At 45.6% G+C, this 19436-nt stretch overlaps 2 protein-coding genes across 2 annotated transcripts; both read left to right on the top strand.

Moving 5' to 3' along the window:
* Nucleotides 1-5014: 5014 nt before the first annotated feature.
* LOC127772766 (U-box domain-containing protein 29-like) lies at nt 5015-6615 on the top strand. The gene has a single exon (XM_052298730.1). It carries the CDS (start codon nt 5066-5068, stop codon nt 6422-6424), a length of 1359 nt encoding a protein of 452 aa, XP_052154690.1. The 5' UTR covers nt 5015-5065; the 3' UTR covers nt 6425-6615.
* A 945-nt stretch (nt 6616-7560) lies between these two features.
* Nucleotides 7561-8649, top strand: LOC127774237 (uncharacterized). Its single transcript, XM_052300491.1, has one exon. It carries the CDS (start codon nt 7561-7563, stop codon nt 8647-8649), a length of 1089 nt encoding a protein of 362 aa, XP_052156451.1.
* Nucleotides 8650-19436: the final 10787 nt, after the last annotated feature.

Below are 19436 nucleotides of genomic sequence, written 5' to 3' on the forward strand. Positions count from 1 at the left end.
GTTGACTTAAATTGTAAGTAGCGTTGAACTATTATTGGATAGAGATGGTGAGTGTGAAAACGCACATGGGTGGAAATACGAGCGATTGTGCGCTTCTTAAAATCTAAAAAGAAATTGTCTCTTTTCGAAAAAGAAAATCTAAAAGAACTTGGGGCTATCTATTTATCAAGGGACTGTTTTTTTTTCCTTATATATATCAAGCATTTTTCTTTTACACTCAGACCAAATCAATAACTCACACTCATTCACACTTACGTGCTCCCTCTATTTCATATCATAAGTCATTTTGATTTTTATTTTAGTTAAACTTTTTTAAGTTTGATAAAGTTTATATAAAAATATAGTAATATTTTCAACACAACACAAATATATTACCAAAATATTTTTAATTATAGATTTAATAAAATTAATTTAGTATTTTAGATGTTGCTAAATTTCCTATAAATTTGATCAAACTTAATAAAATTTGACTAAGAAAAAAAATCAAAACGACTTATAATATAAAAGAGGAGAGTATATATTTTTTCGTGTGGTGAATCAAACAGTGTTTTAAACTAAAAAAAAGCTTTGGTGTAAAATCTTATAAGTATGAAAGTAGAAATTATGACTTATATAAGCATAATAATGCATCTAGTTTAGTCGATAAAATATATAACAAATCAAAGTGAAAGTTGCACTTCATTTGCAATTTTAGGTGACCAATTGATAAAAGAAAAAATAGGCGATTGATAAATAGCAAGCTCAAGAAAGTTAGTACTCCCTCGAGTTTAAATGCACTTTATTCAGTTAAACTTTTGAAACTTTGAAAATCTAACAATTCAAAAATAATTGTTTGAAAACATAAAAATCGTATGTGTAGAACTAAATGCCCATTGAGGTCTGCAGGCTTTCACCATTGTGATACCCAAACTAGGTTGGGTTCGCGTAAGCCTTGAGCTATTTCTTGTCCACCCTAGAAATCTCGATCCATATGTTGATAGTCGTCATGGATAGGTGAAGCTCAATGCCACCTAGCAATAGAAAATGAAAATGAAAAATGCTCACTTCCAAGGTGTATTTCAATTTATTTAACCAATAATTAGTTACTTACTTCGTTCCAAAATATAAGAGATTTTGAGTGTCCGTGAGTAGGATGGTGGGAGTAAGTTACAAGCACATACAGTACATTAAGTTTATAGTAATAGATTGATATTTCCTATGTTTCACAATGTAAGTCATTCTAGCATTCCCCATATTCATATTGATGTTAATGAATCTAAATATATATATATATATATATATATGTCTAGATTCATTAACATTAATATGAATGTAAAAAATGCTAGAATGACTTACATTGTGAAACGGAGGGAGTACTTGACATAGGGGACGGAGCAACGTTACAATTGTGGGGTTAGCTAAGCCCACAAGTTTTTGCAAAATGCATATCTATCGGGCATGTGAAAAATACATAAAACAATGAAAAATCATATGGATTGATCTCACATACTTACGTATTTATGCCATTTTTAGCTTCACAGGATTAAGAACCTGGGCTGACTGTACTTTCGCACGATGTGGAAAATATTTTTGTAAATTAATGACCAAAGTTTGATTTCAAATATTCCTGAAATTAAAATACGGCTTATGAAATGAATTAACAGAAAGAATAATAGTTTGTCCGTGCAATACGCATCACACGAGAATGCAACTATATATTCACATCTTGCCTCTATAGGAAGAACAAGGGAAAGCTACTTAAGAAAAAGAATATGAACAACAAAAGGAGTCCCGTTTCAAGACAAGCAAGCGTAGCATATCTCGGTTTCTTCCATATTCTTGACTCCCCCTTTACTCTCGTGACGCCAACTTTCCCCAAAAGGCGGAGGATTCTTCCCCCATCCAGATCCAATTTAGCACCCTAAACAAGGTATCCCGAAGCCATAATATCACCGGAATGTTGCTCCCAAGCCTAGCTAGGTCAATTATCCTCGCGTCGCCGAAGGATCGAGAAGCTGTGATCATGATCGTGATGACCTCCGTTGAAACGCGATGAGGTCGATCGCCATGCCGCTGCCGGCGAGAGAGGACACGGTGAGTGCGTCTCGCCTTCGTTGCGCCCTCGCTTTTAATTTTGTCGCGCCGACCAATCATGCCGGCTTTGCCGGATTCCACATCGTCGTGAAAGCTTTCGGGAAAAGAAGTGGCCACATTTCCAGCGTTCTTGTGGCTCGCGGCAAAGCGGGGCGGGGCACAGAGGGGCACCCGGATTATTCCAGGTTCCAGCGGCTGATGTGCACGCACGCACGCACGCCGGCTTAATTCCAAGCTTAAAGACGGATCAGAACTGAAAACTCAGTTCCCAGCTCGAGAAAAAAGTGTGCTTAGCTTTTGCATGCATGCATCTTCAAGTGGCAAAGTACGTGTTAGGGAGGGTGGAAGTTCAGGCTTATGATGTTGTGTTTTCCGTTTGCAGGTAGCAGTGTTTCTTCCAGTCTCTTGTACTGTGTCCGTGGTTCCATCCCGGTATCTCTATGCTCCCTTTATCCCTTTTCAAAAAGATTTTTTTTCCAAAGTAGATTCTTATCTTTCATAAAGTTTGACCAACCTTTTCAAGCCTGCTCAAAAGATTTTCAGCGCAAAAATTATTGAGATTCTTTAGTGGCATTAGTTGCTCGCCCTAAATCAAGGACAAAATTTGTTTGTTTATAAGTTATAACAACTCCATTTAGCAGTAACCTTTCACTTACATTTGGCAGATTTTGCTAGTTAAACTAATCAAGACAGCCATTTGCTCGCTCACACCGTCAATATAATCGTCACCATAGGATAAAAGTTATTCACGATATTTCCCATTTAGCGAAAAAAGGAAGATTCTTTTACTGTTTTTCCCATTATTTTCATCGACTTCTTTTCAAAATTTAAAATATATTTTGTTCCACAAAAAAATAATTTATGTTTTAATTCATATTTGTTGCTTGAAATGGAGTATTTAAATTTGCTGGAGGAAATGATTGGTATCTAGAAACCAACTGATAAACCATTTTTCAATAAAAAATAAAATATTTTTACATAAATAAGAAATGTTCTTTTCCATAGAACAACCACAGAAAATTCATCCAAAACAAACTCGATATTGGATTGAAAACTAAAACTCAAATGCATTGCCAGTGCACTATTTTATTTTTTTAGAGAGGAAAAAAGTTTCATTTTACTCCCCAAACTATTTCGCCAAATCACATGACCCTCTAAACTATTTTTTAACTTATTTTTACACCCCTAAACTATGGAAAACAATCCATCTTATCCTTAATTGTATTTCTATTTTTTGTTTCTTGCTATATAAGTCGTATTTTGCACAAAAAAATTGGAATGATTGATAAATGCATTATATATAGCTCACCTTTCAACATTTTTAGTAATTTTTTATCTATCTTTGTTGGAAACACCTAAGATTGATTTAAACATCAAGATTTAAAATTTGAAGCAAATATTATTAAAAAAATCTGAAAATATTTTTATACCTTTGATAATGATTCATCTATCGCTCTACAAAGTTTTAGATTAAAATATAATTTGTATAAAGAAAATCAAAGAACATAAATTCTATGAAGTATTACTAATAGTTTAGGGTGTAAAATGAGCCAATAAATAGTTTAGGGGGTTAAATGATCCAATAAAATAGTCCAGAGGAGTACAATGAACTTTCTTTATAAAGTAGTAATTCGACACACACAAATAGTACATCACCCTTACATATGCATAGATGTCCTTTACGTATGCTTGAAACGATGTTGGAGGTATCAAACACCTTGCGACCGTAGACACACACATGCCCATTTATGGCACACTTGTGTATGTATTGCTAAAATTGGTGGATACTAGTGCCAAATATAGGTTTAAATCTTGATAAGCTACGTGCGCAAATGCACCACTTACCACATGTCAATAATAATAATTATTATTAGATACTTTGAATTTCATATATTCCATGTCATTTTAAGTATGGAATTGAAAGCATAAACCTCTCGGATAAGAATCTATCTATATATCTATCTATAAAGATAGCTCTGTAAGACACCCCAACATTTGATCTCGAGACTAAAAATTGCCACATTAATCAAAGAAAAAAAATAAAGATGGAAGTTACGAGTTGTATAACAAATTCAAAATGTACTTTTGAAATACACTGTATAATTTACAACTTTATACATTAAAAGGTAAGAGTAGTTGTATATAAAACCTAATTCTACTTTCAAAATATTATATAGAAATTACAAATGTTTACATTAAAAAAGGGTAAGAGTTGTATAAAAATCTAATTGTATTTTCAGTACCATAATTTAGAAACAGAAGACAAGATATTTTTTACCTCGATATAAAATTGTGGGAAAATTCACTGGTTAGAATGGCTAAACTGTAAGATGGAGATTTTTGTTCACGGGTTATCTGAAAAACACACTAAAACAAATCGTGCTCAAGTCTGCAAATGTTTCTTCTGCTCCAAATAATTTCAAGTTCCTACTCAATTATTTGATCCTGACGGGACCTTACTTTTTGGACACTTGATTTTATTTCAACTGAACATAATTTTTACACCAGTAGCTCTTATATTCTGTACAAACACATCCTACCACAATTTTGGACACTTTGATTTAATTTCAACTGAACATGATTTTTACACCAAAGCATACAAATTTAATTCCATGGCAGGAGCAAAGTTTGGTATAGAACCAAACGAACCGGTACTGTTCCTGATGAAAATTTTGACTGCACGCACGTTGGAAGAAGATGGCAAGGAGCATGGGGCCCACGCGGCCACGCAGAAAAATCTGGATTATATTGGCATCTTTTCTCTCGTCTCGTCCCCATCCATTCCATCCTCCCCTCGCTTGTTTGTTCCCATGGCAGTGGAGCCCACCCACCCCCCATCGTTGTCCAAAGAAAACGTCAACACCACCATCCCCACCCACTTGACTTTGACCGTTGACTCGCTGACATCACATCCACCATTCTTAAGGCCCCCACTCCCACTTCGCCCCCAGCCCAACGACTGACTCATCATCATCCCCTCGGGGCAATCGCCATGGACGCGGCGGTCGCCGGGCAGCACGCGAGGCGGCGGATCCGGCCGCCGGAGCCGCTGGTGATGGCCGGGTCGCCGTCGACGCCCGCCGCCTTCCGGTGCCCGATCTCGCTGGAGGTGATGCGGTCGCCGGTGAGCCTGCCCACCGGCGCCACGTACGACCGGGCGTCCATACAGCGGTGGCTCGATACCGGCCACCGCACCTGCCCGGCCACGCGGCTCCCGCTGGCGTCCACCGACCTCGTCCCCAACCTGCTCCTGCGCCGGCTCATACACCTGCACGCCGCCACGCTGCCGCCCTCGCCCTCCCCGGAGGTGGTGCTCTCGCAGCTCGCGGCGGCGGGCGGGGAGCCCGCCGCGGCGGAGAAGGCCGTGCGCTCGCTCGCCGCCAAGATCGCCCCGGAGAAAGGGAAGCGGGCATCCGTCGCGTCCGCCGTCGCCGCTGACCTTGACTCCGCCGTGCCGGCCCTCCTCTCCTTCGCCAAGGGCGGGGCGGGCGCCGACGCGCGCGTCGACGCGGTGAGGATCCTGGCCACGGTGGCTCCCGAGCTGGTCCCTTACTTGACCAGAGACGGGACGGAGAAGCGCGGGAGGGTCAGGATGGCCGTCGAGGCCTTGGCCGCCGTCTTGTCCGCGGACGGGGTAGGCGAAGACACCAAGGAAGGCCTCATCGCCGCCCTCGTAGCCGGCGATCTGGGCCACATCGTGAACACGCTCATCGCCGCGGGGGCTAATGGCGTCATGGTTCTCGAGACGATCCTGACATCGCCCGTTCCGGACGCCGACGCCAAGACGGCCATCGCCGACAGGTCAGAGCTGTTCCCGGATCTGGTACGGATCCTCAAGGACGCCGCATCGCCGGCGGCAATCCGCTGCATGGCGGCGGCCGTGCAGGTGCGAGGCCGGCCCGCTCGCTCGTCGATGGTCCGGGCAGGCGCCATCCCGGCGCTCGCGCTGGCCGTCGCGGCGGCGCCCACGGCCGTGGCGGAGTCCGCCCTGGGGCTACTGGTAGAGGCCGCCCGCTGCACCGATGGCAAAGCGGCCATCGGCGCCGACGCGGCGGAGGTAGCGGCGGCCGTGATGGGGCGGATGATCCGGGTCGGGCCGGCGGGGCGCGAGTTCGCCGTGGCAGTGCTGTGGCTGTCCTGCTGCGCCGGGGGAGGCGACCGGAGGATGAGGGAGGCAGTGGCGTCCGCGCCGGAGGCCGTGGGGAAGCTGCTCGTGGTGATGCAAGGGGATTGCTCGCCGTCGACGTCGCGGATGGCCGGCGAGCTGCTCCGGGCGGTGAGGATGGAGCAGGAAAGGAAGGGCCTCGCCGCCGCCTACGACAGCCGCACCATCCATGTCATGCCTTACTGAAACCAAAACCACACCTCTGTACTGTACTCGTGTAATTTTCTTACTAAGCTAACCCCTGGCCATAATGCCGTGAAAAAATCACTACTCGGGGTTTGCTATGAATTTAGCGCAATTTAGGGCATCATCTGCTTGCAGAAATATATATATGCTGCTTCCGTTCGAGCAAAGAAAAAATTCTCTAAGAGATTCCAATAACAACAAGTGTTTCATGGCACATACAGTGAAGCCGACGACTAAAGACGTTTTTTTGTTCGAACCTGTGACTATAATTCGCATGTTTTTTTTGTCGCCTACTGACGCGGCGCTGTGGATCATGCAATTTTGCGTGCTTCGAGGAGTATAAATTGATAGTAATTGCCATTAGAAGCGGAAGGTGGTGCAAGTCAACTGAAAATATATTATTGACAGTAACCCGCCGTGAGAAGCAGTTTATCAGAAAATGGTGCATGTTTCTGTTGAGATCAAAATCGGGTTTGAATTTGATCGGGAGTGCACCAGGCGCAACGTCCGCAATCCGATCCGATTCGTGTGCTTCCGTTCCGAATCGTCAGCTCCAGATTCCAATACAACCCCGACACGACTCGAAGTCTCTCCTTCCTTGATCGTATCAAAAGGAGCCGCGTCTTTATAAGGGTAATAATTAATTAAGCAACAAACCTAAAGGCGTAGATTCGATACGTATGCGTGATTGACTTGCTCGTTTCGTAGCCGCATTGTTTGTTCGCTTGGCCCGCCGGCGCAGCAAGATGGCGCCGCCCCGGCTGCTCTTCGATCTCAACGAGCCGCCACCGGAGGAGGACATCGAAGACGATGTGGCGATGGCTTGCGAGGACTCGCAGCCGCAGCCGCAGCCGCATCTGGATGCCGACGACGGCGGCGAGGGCGATGGTTCCACGGCGTGTGATCTGCCGTCGCCGCCGCCGCCGCCGCCGCCGCTGCCTCCAAAGGATGACAGCACGGGCGGTGAGTCGTCGGAGATCAGTGAGCCGCTCTTGCCGGTGTTAGACCTGGACGCCCCTCTGTCCCCTCTCGACGATGACGACGACGATGAGGTGGAAGATGACGATCACGATCTGCCTCGGCCGCCTGATGATCCCGACGGCGCGCGATCCCCCGGGCCATCTCACTCCGAGAGGATGGCAAAAACCGATCGTTCTACTACGGCCTCCCACGCCGAGGCGGCCTCTACGGTGACAACGCCGTGCAGCCACGCCGCCGACGACGGCGGCCACGGCGTTACAACATCGCCGAGGACGACGACGACGTCCTTGCCGGACAGCCGCGGCATGAAGACGCTCTCCCCGGCCTTTTCAGCGCGGTCGTCGTCGGAGACTGGGGCGGCGGCACGGGTTCACGGCTCTCACATGCCACGACGGGACAAGCCGCCGGCGCCATCCGTGCCACGCGACGACGACTACGGCGGGAGCCGCCTCGCCGGGTCCCCTTCCACGAGCCACCACGAACGGAGCATGAGAAGCCATCATCCCTACGCAATGCGTAGCGGAGGAACTCCTCGCAACAACAACAACAACAACCGGCGGAGGCCGCGGCGGCCAATGCGTCAGGGGTACAAGTACAACGGCCACGATCAACGGGGTCAGCAGCAGGTAAACAACTACTCCCATGGTCAAAGGCAGGTGTACGGCAACGGCCAGGATCAACGGCAGCAGCTGAACAACAACGGCCGTGATCAAAGGCATCAGGTGTACAGCAGCAACTGCCACGATCAGAGGCAACCGGTGTACAACAACGACCAGGATCAGAGGCAGCAGGTGTACAACAACGGCCAGGATCAACGGCGGCAGGGGCACCACGGCTACAGGAAGCCGGAGAGCTATCAAGGTGGTCAGGGGCAGCTGCAGTATGGCTACTCGGCGCCGAATCGGCAACGGCAGCAGCAGCAGCAGCAGCAGGGTTACTCTTCCGGTAGGCCGTCAGCCGGAGGACAGTACGCCGGCGAGGACTCCTACGGTAGCCGGCAGATTCCGGCGAATCAGCAACACCAACACTTCCGTGGACAGCAGCGGCACGTCGTCAAGCCGTACTACGCACGTGGCTTCGACGCTTCAGACGACAGGGCCACCAACGCCGGGAAGCAAGCCAAGTACGACCACCCGGAGCAGCAGCAGCGGGCCTACCAGCAACATCGGCGTAACACGCAGAGCACGGCAGGAGGAGGAGGGCCTGCTCGCCGCCGGCAATATTATGGGGACCTGTACAACTGAGCCCAGTCCCGGCCCAATTCGTTCGAAAAGACAGAAACTGAAAAAACAGAAACCAGCCTTCACGGCCGCTTTATTGCCGGAGTTTATGTTGGGGGCCCTGTTTAGTAATGAATCGCCTTCTGATAGTTTGAAAGATTTTGTGTTAACAACGGTGGCATGAAGCCCCCCTGTGTCTCCAGCTCGGTCCACTTATCTGATCGATCCAGGCCACCTCAGTCGGCCGCCTGATGAGCACGTATCCTCTCAGTGCATTCACAGTGCTCCGACGTGTCGTTCGGCCAACCCTCGATACGTCGGAGGTTCGCGGCCAGCTAGGCGTCGCGCGTGACCAAACGAAATCCGTGAAGTCTGCTTTGGACACACGTTCTTCTGCAACTCTCTGACAACTTCAGGACGAGCGGCGTGTGGGAGAATGACGCAGCCGTGTTGTGGAGGTCGTGGCCTCGCCCCTCCCACCACGACCCCCTTTGCAGGGAGCTCGAGCAGGAGCCCAGGAGTGGCGGCGGAGCCATGGAGGTAAGCAGGAGACGGCAAGCGTACCAGGAAGACCGGCGAACGACGGTGACGACGATCCCAACCTCACCTATCCGGATCTGCACCCCCTTTTGGAGCTTGTCGGCCAAGTCCCGCCTCGATCCGTGTCGCTGGAGCTCGTCGGCCGCCTCGAACCGTGTCACCGGGAGGTCACCGACCGCCTCAATTTCACCCATCCCGATCTTTGCCTCCTCTGGCTCTCGTTGGCTCTGTCCCGCCTGCAAATCGTCGGGAGGAGGAGAGGAAGCAGCGCCAGATTGATTGATTTGCGTCGTCGAGAGGAGGAGAGGAAGCATAGCCGGATCGATTGATTTGCGTCGCCGGGAGGAGAGGAAGTAGCAACGCTGATCTGAAGCGCACCGGTGAGGAGGTTGGAGACGGAACGGCGGCACGGGAGAAAGAGATTTTGTGCAGATGTGGGGAAAGCTATTTTTCATGGTGGGCCCAGTGTAGGAAAAAAATTGGTCATGGCCCACCCAAAGCTACGCATGCACTGTGGAGATGGGAGCTTCATCCCTTCTTTTTTTTTTCTATATGGAGACTGGGCTTCTCGGTTTGATGGGGTGCACTGCTAAGGCCAGTAGCAATGCAAGCTACCCACTTGAGGAACCTAAAATGCCACATAGGCTAAAAAGCACCGTGCCCAAAATTTGGTTCCCCACATTGCAAATGGCCTCATGGGTGACTTGATTTTCCGTTTCAGCCATTTCAGCCCTCATATTTTTTCCAATTTACAAACAAGTATAAATTTTACAGTTAACACCTTACAGTGAAGAAAATAATGCAAAATCTCAACCCTACCCTGCTACCCAGGCACCCATACAACCGCACAACCCCTTTGCACTTTCCCCACCCACCCAACCTCGGCGAGCTCCACTGGCGACGCCGCCGCCTTCGGCCTCTCCCCACATCGGCAATGAACTCCACCACCGCCGGCCTCTCCCCTTTCCCCCCACCTTGACGACGAACACCGAAGCCGCCCGGATGTCGAGGAGACCGAGGCGGCGGCGTGGATCCGAAGCGGCGGCGGTCGAGGAGGCCGACGCAACGGCCTGGATCCGGAGCGGCGTGGACCCCCGAGGAGGCCAGGCGGCGGCGGTCGAGGAGGCTAGGCGGCAGCGATCGAGGAGGCCAAGGCGGCGGCGGATCGACCGAATCGACGACGGCAACGCGGATCTGGAGGGCGTCGACGACGACGACTCGACCACGGCGGCGACACTGGCTCTCCTCTCCTCCCACGCCTGGCGTGCTCGTCCTCCTCGCTTCTAGACCGCGACCGACAACATCTCCTCGCCACCGCCGTCGCACTTCTCTTCCTCCTGTCCTCTGGCTTCTCCCCTTCCTCTCCGGAGGCCGGACTCGGTAGCGCGGCCGGCGAGCTCCAAGCCCGTGCGAATCGCGTGGATGGTGACGACCAATGGAAACCGGATTGGGGAAGATTGGGGAGGGGACCGCCAGAGCGCAGGCTCACAGCTGCTCTTTTGGGCATGAGGAAACCGGATCCTAGCTAGGATGTGCAAAACCTTGCAAAGACACGGGACCCACCGCTTTTTCTCCTCCACGTCAGAATTTGGTCTAGCTGAAAAATGAGGTAACCCTCCAACTCACCCCACTGTGAAGGGCCTAATGCCCTCAGAGCTGAGCGCCTGAGCTACTGATGGTGCTGTGTGAGATTCTCGGCTTGGCGATCTGCGGGTCTGGTTTTTTGGGTGCACGACGACGTACGCGTCGCTGTCACGAACCGTGTGCCTTTGATACCGCCGATTGAGCGAGCTGCCGCGGCCGCGGCCTCACCAGCGGTGGTACTGTACTCCGCGCGCGCGCGGGCAAGCGCCACCAACCGTGGCCCCGGCAGCACCGGCGCCACACCACCAACCGCACGTATCATGGCAGCGCGAGCACATGGGCAATAGTCCACCGGGTGACCTCGTCTCGTGTTGCATTATTCGCCTATGATCAGATGATTCTCAGATCGGATCATCGCGCGGTCGTCGGCAGTTCAACGGATGGTCCTCATAGCTGATCCCGGAAACTAGTAGCTATTGCCAGAAGCAGCTAGCAGCAGGTACGTACGGACGCTCCTGGGTCCTCGTACTGCCAGCTTCTCGATGATGCATGCTAGCTAGTTGCGCGAGATCGTCAACGTTGCTACTTGCTAGCTGCGTCGTACGTCTAGCAATTCTGTACGTAATGATTATGCTACGTCGTTATTGCTGGCCTGGGGTTGTGTCGACCGACCGACCGATGGAGGATCTGTTTAGGCCCCGGTGCTTGCATATAGCTAGCTTGATTGCTTATTATGGAAGAGGGGCTCATAGAACCGAGGAGGATCACGTCGTAGTCTGGGACGTGATCATCACCCCGGCCCAACCATTCACTGGCGCTCGACCACGATCGATTTATGTTGTGACAATGACAGGAACAGTTTCTTCTTTCTTGCACTGTTAATCTTCCCGGTGTAAATGGGGATGTATAGTACAAATATGTTAGCTCTTACATCAAATTTGAGCTTTCCCTGGCAAGGCAAACAGCTTCATTAATAGTAAGTACTAGAACCTTCTCACAACTATTATTGTCATCGACCACCAACTTGGTTTGTGGGACTAAAAAATGGCTTTGACGATGTGTTAGTACTCCATATGTAGAGGCCTGGACAGGTAAAAATGGCCAAATGGGCAAAGACCCCAGGACACTCTCATCTGAACTTGGTATAAGCACTCATGCATGCATGAAGTGCAATTCTTATTAATTGGGAAAAGGAAAAGGTCCAAATACCATCCAAAATTTTGGATGAAAGTCCGTCTAACATCCTAAACTTTAGAACCGGACATCCAACCCTCTAAAATTTGCAAAATCTTTCATATTACCCCCTAAGACAGTTTTGGATGTTGATTTTACATATTTTGTAAACTTAAACAAACAATTTTCAATAACTCATATTACATATACGCATACCCTCAGTTGTAAAATTCTCAATTTATACTTATACAGTGATACTATACTATTATTATGTTGGTACTTGTTTGTATTGAGAGCTAATAAGAGATTAAAAAAATTTAAGTGGAGATTTTAATACATATGTCCAATGTGTATGTCACGTGATCAAACTCATCTAATTAAGGGTCTGTTCAGATTGTAACCAAAATAAGCCTTCAATTTGGCAATATCGCCAAATTTTAATAGGATTTCTTATATATTTATTAGAGTTTGGTAAGAAATTAAATTGACGCACGTATTTGGCAGCGTCATCAAAAATTGATATGGTTTGAAACGGCATCAATCTGAACAACCCTTATATACAAATTGGATAAAAACCCATACACAAAACCACCTTGGGGGGAGGGTGGGGGTATCTGGTTTCAAAGTTCGTTTTAGACGGATTTTCATCCAAAGGTTAGGGTGTATTTAGACTTTTTCCGTGGAAAAAAAATAAATCCTTATTATTTATAACACACATTCACATCATCGTCACGAAGCACCATTTCTTTGAGGTAACCTTGATTAACATCAGACACTTGTTAAATCTGAGAAAAAAAAAATCACGTTCTAGCCTAATTGGTGGAGCAAATACAGAGAGGAAGAGAAATTTGAAAAAAAAAAAAGGAGTGTAGAGATCCTAAACATATAAAAAACACATTGGCATAGATTGAAAAAAAAAATTTTACATGCCCCTATTTTGGATCCTTGTGTGGTCGCTCATCCTACTCGTTCTAAGGAACAATCAAGCGTCCCCCATAAACGCATGTTGCAAAATCACGACATGACGACCGTCACAAATTTGGATCGGTTCCATGTCCCACCAATACCCTATAAAAGGAGAGAAGACTCACGTGGCCCCATACAAGCAAAACAATCTCCCGTATGACCTCTGAAAATCCTTGTGTGGTCGCTCATCCTACTCATTCTAAGGAACAGTCAAGCGTCCCCTATAAACACATATTGCAAAATCACGACATGATGACCGTCACAAATTTGGATCGGTTCCATGTCCCACCAATGCCCTATAAAAGAAGAGAAGACTCACGTGGCCCCATACAAGCAAAACAATCTCCCGCATGACCTTTTATATATCCGATCTTGAGAAGCGCTGGCCGTTTCTAGGTCCATTGCATGAGGATCCACATACGACTGTTGTCGATGCAGAGGAGCCGGTGGCCTTCTCCTTCGTCGTCTACGCCCTACACCAACATCAAGGAGGAGATCAACTTTCCTGAAGTAGTTGTGCTTGTGGCTTTAAATAATTCTGGACACTACCTACACCAAATTTCACATTAGATTATAATTGGTGATCATGTGTTAGCCATCTATTTTTATATATGAGATTGAAACTCACATCAACGATATGCTCTTAACTCTTAAGTAGTCTATCCTTTGTTTTTACCATAGCACACAGTGAGATGCTGTATCAGATATGGGTTGATGATATGGCACATCATGCCACAGCATTATATATCGTCCGTACTTGCTGGAACCTCCGTCAATCAACTGTTGCAATAGGGTCGATCGATCTTCCCATCATGTATCAAAATCAAATTAAATTGCTAAGCTAGCTTTCTTCTAACTTGTGTATCATCACAGTAATTAACAACGAACAGTACTACTGGTACTCCCCCGAGACCAGCCAAAGCCAAGCTAGCCGATTGTTCAGGCGAATTCACGACCAGCGCGGCCCTCAGCGCGGTCGGGCGCACCATCTCATCAGTACGAACGCACCATCTCATCAGTACGAGCGCCGTGCTGAACAGAGTAGCACCCTAAAATGTTGAGTTCAAATCTCCATAGAAGCTAATTTTAAATTGGATTATTTGTTTGGGGCTAAGTTTTCAATTTAAATGGTTGCATATACCCGGTTGGATGTAAAGGCCGGCTAGCTACCATTCTCTAAAAACACATATATATATATATGGCCTGTTTGTGGGAGCTTAAAATTTTGAGAAGCAATTGGTTGGTAACCAGTTTCTGAGAATCTGGAAAAGCTAGCTTCTGGCTTTTAGTTCATTTTCTGGATTCTACAAATACAGCTTCTCAAAATCTGAACTAATGGTTGTACGGTTTGGGGAGCTTCGGATTCTAAGCGAAGCTGAAGCAGTTAGAAGCTCCTCCAAACAGATCCATATACTCACTGTGTTTAAAAAAAAACTTAAATCTTAGGATGAATTTAGACACTGTCTAGATATATCCAAAGAAATTCATTTTTTTACTGAGGGAGTATGCGTGCAGATGCCAATTGACCTGTATACGTGTGTGTATGTGTGTCCAGCGTATACACTCTATTCCAAAATAAATAAAATCATAGTAATAAATCTAGACATAGTCTTATGTATTCTTTTTAATTTTGCTATATATTTGTTGACAAATTTTCTCCTAAAAATTTGATGGATATAATTACAGTATAATCGTAGTATAATTATATTATAACTTGTATGTAACTATAATTTAATTTCTATATAACTTTCACATAATTTTAAATCATTACATTTATCTAAGATTTGTGCAAGCAATAAAGAAAAAAAATCACAGCACACGTACATATGAGATGAATCGGTCCCACGATCTGCATCTTATAAAAATAAAAATAACATGTTACGAAGGGACTTTTGAAAGTTACAAACAAGTTATATTGTAGTTATATGTAAGATGCAGCGTAATTACATTAATAAAATTTATCGACAAATGAATAGGTGGTCTCTTTTTTTTTATTTTTTTTACGGAGAGAGAGTACGCGAGGCTTCTAGACTCTAGATAAGTGTCGATATCGACCACAATTCTGACCTGTCCTGTCCATTTCTTCTCCTTCGTCGGCGCGTGCAGCCGATTGGGCGATTGGCTGCCCCATCCTCCTAGCGGCGGTGGTTGTTCAGGCCATGCATTTATGCCCGCGGGTCATGCAGTTGCATAGTTCTTCGCCGATGGCCTGGCGTGCGAGTGAAGCGATCGATCGATGGAGGATGGATCAGCGTTCGTCGGAGCTACTAGCACGTATACGTACGCCTGGCCCGCAGCCTCTTGCTTAATTAATTGCTATATGCATAGTTAATCAAGCTGCAAGCTTCTAATCCAGTTTTGGCACCAACGATCAGGAGTAGTTTGGAGCTAGGCGTATGTGGGGAAGCTGCCCTGGCTATTGTCACTAGCTCGAGTGATTAAAAGTTCATGCTTCTAATTGGATGGATGGGGTTAAGGTGTTGTGGATGGTATGGACGGGATTCAGCTATCGACATTACTTTTTTTTTTTTTGACAAATTAAGTACTAGCTCAGTTTCATAATATAAGAGATAGGAGAATTTGAATTTTATCCCAAAATCCAAGGAATGAAGTAATACTACTTTTCCCACTAACATTTTTCTTTCAAATTTCTTCTCACAATACTCCCACCTAACTTGTACTCCTCATTTAATTGGGAGCATCATAGTTATTTTTTCTTCTTAAAATATTATATGATCTCTTATATTATGAAACATAGATGGTATTGTGTTGTATATGAATGGGTTGAGCAATCCGTAGGATTTGGTGAATGTGCTTTCAGAATTCAGGCTATAAATGGAAATACAACCGCAAATAGACAACTACTGACTAGCAACCTGTCAAATCCATTAATTAATTTCAATACGAAATTATAGCTGAGAAATCTCACAGAATTTTCACAGTAATTAATCACTTTATTTTCTGCAAGAAATAGTTTCCCGGAGTTCCAAAGAAGACACTATTTATGATGTGTGTCAATTTTACTTGTGTTAACGGTAAAATTTGACAATTATTGTTAGTCAGAACAAGGCCTGGTTTAGTTCCCAACTTTTTTTTTTCAAACTTTCAACTTTTCCATTACATCAAAATTTTCATACACACACAAACTTTCAATTTTTCCATCACATCGTTTCAATTTCAATCAAACTTCTAATTTTAGCGTGAACTTAAACAAACCTTCGAAGGGAATAATTAACTCCATAATTTCAGCTTGCTGTAGTTGGAAATTGTATCGAATAAGTTTGATTAGTTTTAGATTTGTTTTTTGATTTAGCTTTTGTAAACACGACAGCTTGTAAGTTTTCTTTTGTATAACAAGTAGAGTTCCGAGCTGATCAAATCATAGTCGAATCGGACTTAATTAGGGTTAGGGTATAAATATAAGTGCCCTCGAGTCATGTAAAGAACAACATTTCAATATATATAACTTTCGGCGTGTCGTCACCTTTCGATCTCGATGGGTTCTTAGTTTCTGAGTTAGGGTTGGATCGTTTCAATTTCTGGCAAGAAAGTAAGTTCCGTCAACTTTGCTTGAATCGGTTGGTTAGAACTTTCTCGGTTAGATCCCATATTCTATTTAAGTTATCGCAACCGTTACCTATTTGATATATATATATATATATATATATATATATATATATATATATATATATATATATATATATATATATATATATATATATATATATATATATATCTCGGCTCTTTCTTTGATTAATTCACCATCTTAGGTAGATTCGATATATCTATCACTTTGTAAAAACCAATCGGCTTGTTTAGGTCCAATCTGATTTTGGTTTGTTAATTAGATTTTCCTAAGTTTGGTAGGTTTCATCTAATGTTTCATCAGAGTTATAGCTTAGTTATCTATTTAAAGTGTGACATCAGCTCATGTATATAATTAATCTTTATTAACTTCAATCTTATACTATCTCGGTTTGATCCGATCTATCAAGATTGTTTCTAATAAAGAAAGATTGCATATTTTATTTATTTTACCTAATTAATCAATTCCTAATCAGTTAAATAGCCGTTAAGCTTCATCTTGTCGGCATTGGCCGGGCACACAATATCATATCAGCCCGTTGGCTGATTTTCCCCTCTAATCTAATACGATTTGTTTTCTATCTTGTTAGTTGTAGAATCAAACTAATTGGCACTCCCTTAACTTGGTTTTTAAGACTTGCACTAGAGTCCAACAAATCTCATCACTACTAGAATCCTAAGATTTGCCAAGCGTCCAACAAATCTCAGCATGTGTTCGTGTGTTGTATAAATTTTATAGCAACAACTTGACCCCATGAACAACTATTATATATAGAAACATGGTTGCACTAAAGAGTGTGCAGTTATAATACATTGTGCCCCTGGGTAAAAAAAAAATACCACTCATTTTCCCATCTCCGCTAGGGCCTCTGTAAAAAAATCACAACCCAAATCTCCTCACCTCTACTTACTGATTATATCCTATAGTATTGTTTTTTACTGCATATATTTTGATGATGTTTGCGTTGGTAATATATTTACTTTGTTTTATTTGGACAAAACTTTAAGTGAACTTTTTTGACCACGGCAATATGTTGATAAATATTTTTTACATGTGCAATGCTACAATGAATCATACAATGGATTAATTGAAATGCACATTTAGACATCATCTCCACCAACTTGGTGGAAAGCACTGGCATTATGGCAGGAGGTTCTAGGTAGTACTGGTGCGGTCAGGCGATAGTGGCCTATAGGCCTATGTAGAAGAGGTGAGGATGGCTTGCTCATAGGCTCACAAAGTGTTGTTGCCAGTAGATGTAGGTTTAGGATGGCGTTGAACAACGAACAACGCTGGTGCGTCCTAGCTTACGTATAGAGACAGTGAGCATAGCTGGCAGTTGGTGGCGACGAAGGCGAGGTCCTACGTGGCAGCAGGAGGGCCAGTGTAGAAAGAGTAAATCAATAACTAGTATCGAGAGTAGCTATTTTGTTATTATCTACTCCGCTATGCATGCTACCGACTTCTCTACGACATGCTATGAGTGTGTACCTGACCGGTCCATCTTTCACCAAATTTTTTTAAAAAATAAAATTATGAGAGGAGGGCTAGGGTGTTAGAGGGGCGACCTTAGTAGTTCTATATTGGAATGACGAAAATTACTTGTGGCAAATACAGTAGAAATCCTTTATCGTCCAAACTAATAAATTCCAATGAAGACCGACTCTGTACTCCTGCTCTACCGATCTTTGTTCACCCTAGCGCGTATTCGCCTTACGCGCGAGGGCATGACCAATCTTTCACTCCCACGACATGACAGAAACCGTCGAAACACAGCCATCAAGTACTCGCCTGCGTGTCTAAGCACTTTCTTCTCTTGTTTCGAAATGATAACAGTAGGAAAGGACGATCCTGCTTACTCCTACGTGATATGGAAACTCTTGAAGCAGTATAGTAATTGCCAACCGTAGAAAGGAGCATCACTTAATTAGGCTGTTAGCTAGGCATGCACTTGTTCTCTTGTCAACTGTTTTGAAACGGATGCCCTTGTCGTTCTCCAAGCAAACGACAGAGGCCGGGAGAAAAACACTCGCTGCCACAGTGCAGGAATAGATGAAACAAACGGAGGCCCACAAACGTTTGAACAGTCATAGGGCCCCAAATCTGCAGAGCATCGAGCTCACGGTGCACGTGGTTGTGGCAGGCAGCGAACCAGAGCCTCGCGAGGGCCCACGGCGAGCGGATGGTCGGATGGATCACGTCAGGGAGCAGGGGATTGCTGTCAGATTCGTGAGATTGATCACCGGTAACGCTGCAGATGCGCACAGTGAAGAGCAGCAGTGCAATCTGTGGCGTGCCGCTGCCGAAACCTCTGTGGTTTTTTATCTTAAACCGGTACAAGCAGGCCCCTGGTTTACACGAACAAGTGCTAAAATACGTACGCGAACGGCGAATCCGCAATACAGGATCGTTGTACTCTAGCCGACTCACAGAAGACAGAAGTAAATGTGCACGAACGAACGCATCCACTGGCAACAGTTTTGGATATTGGAGGGGACAGTTAGAACTGTTCCATTTCTGAAAAAAGAAGCTAGACACGGACGGCACGGCACGGGCTGAACCGCACAATCTGCTGAACCGGCCCGGCCACTTCGCTTGCTTGCTACTAGCCGGCGACAAAACATGTTATCGATCGATCGCCAGCACAAAAACGGAACACCCAACCCTCACTCTGGAAGTGCACGAACACGACGGGAGGAAGGGACCAAATTTCGTTGGGGGAGGTTATCCGGAAAAGGCTGGACCCGCGTCCAGGTCAAACGGCCGGGGGGTCGTTGGCTTGCCCGGACTAGCGTCGCAGCAGCACTAGTAGCCATTTTTTCCCATGGTCCCGGGCTCGCGCCCATGTGAGCCGTGGCTTTCGGGCGCTCCCGCTGCTGCCTACTGCCATCGATCGCACTCCGCCCGATTCAATGCCCACTCGCTCGCTTGCATGCTCCTCCACACGTACTCAAAATAAATA

This window comes from Oryza glaberrima, chromosome 5 (assembly GCF_000147395.1).
Source record: "Oryza glaberrima chromosome 5, OglaRS2, whole genome shotgun sequence".
Taxonomy (NCBI): domain Eukaryota; kingdom Viridiplantae; phylum Streptophyta; class Magnoliopsida; order Poales; family Poaceae; genus Oryza; species Oryza glaberrima.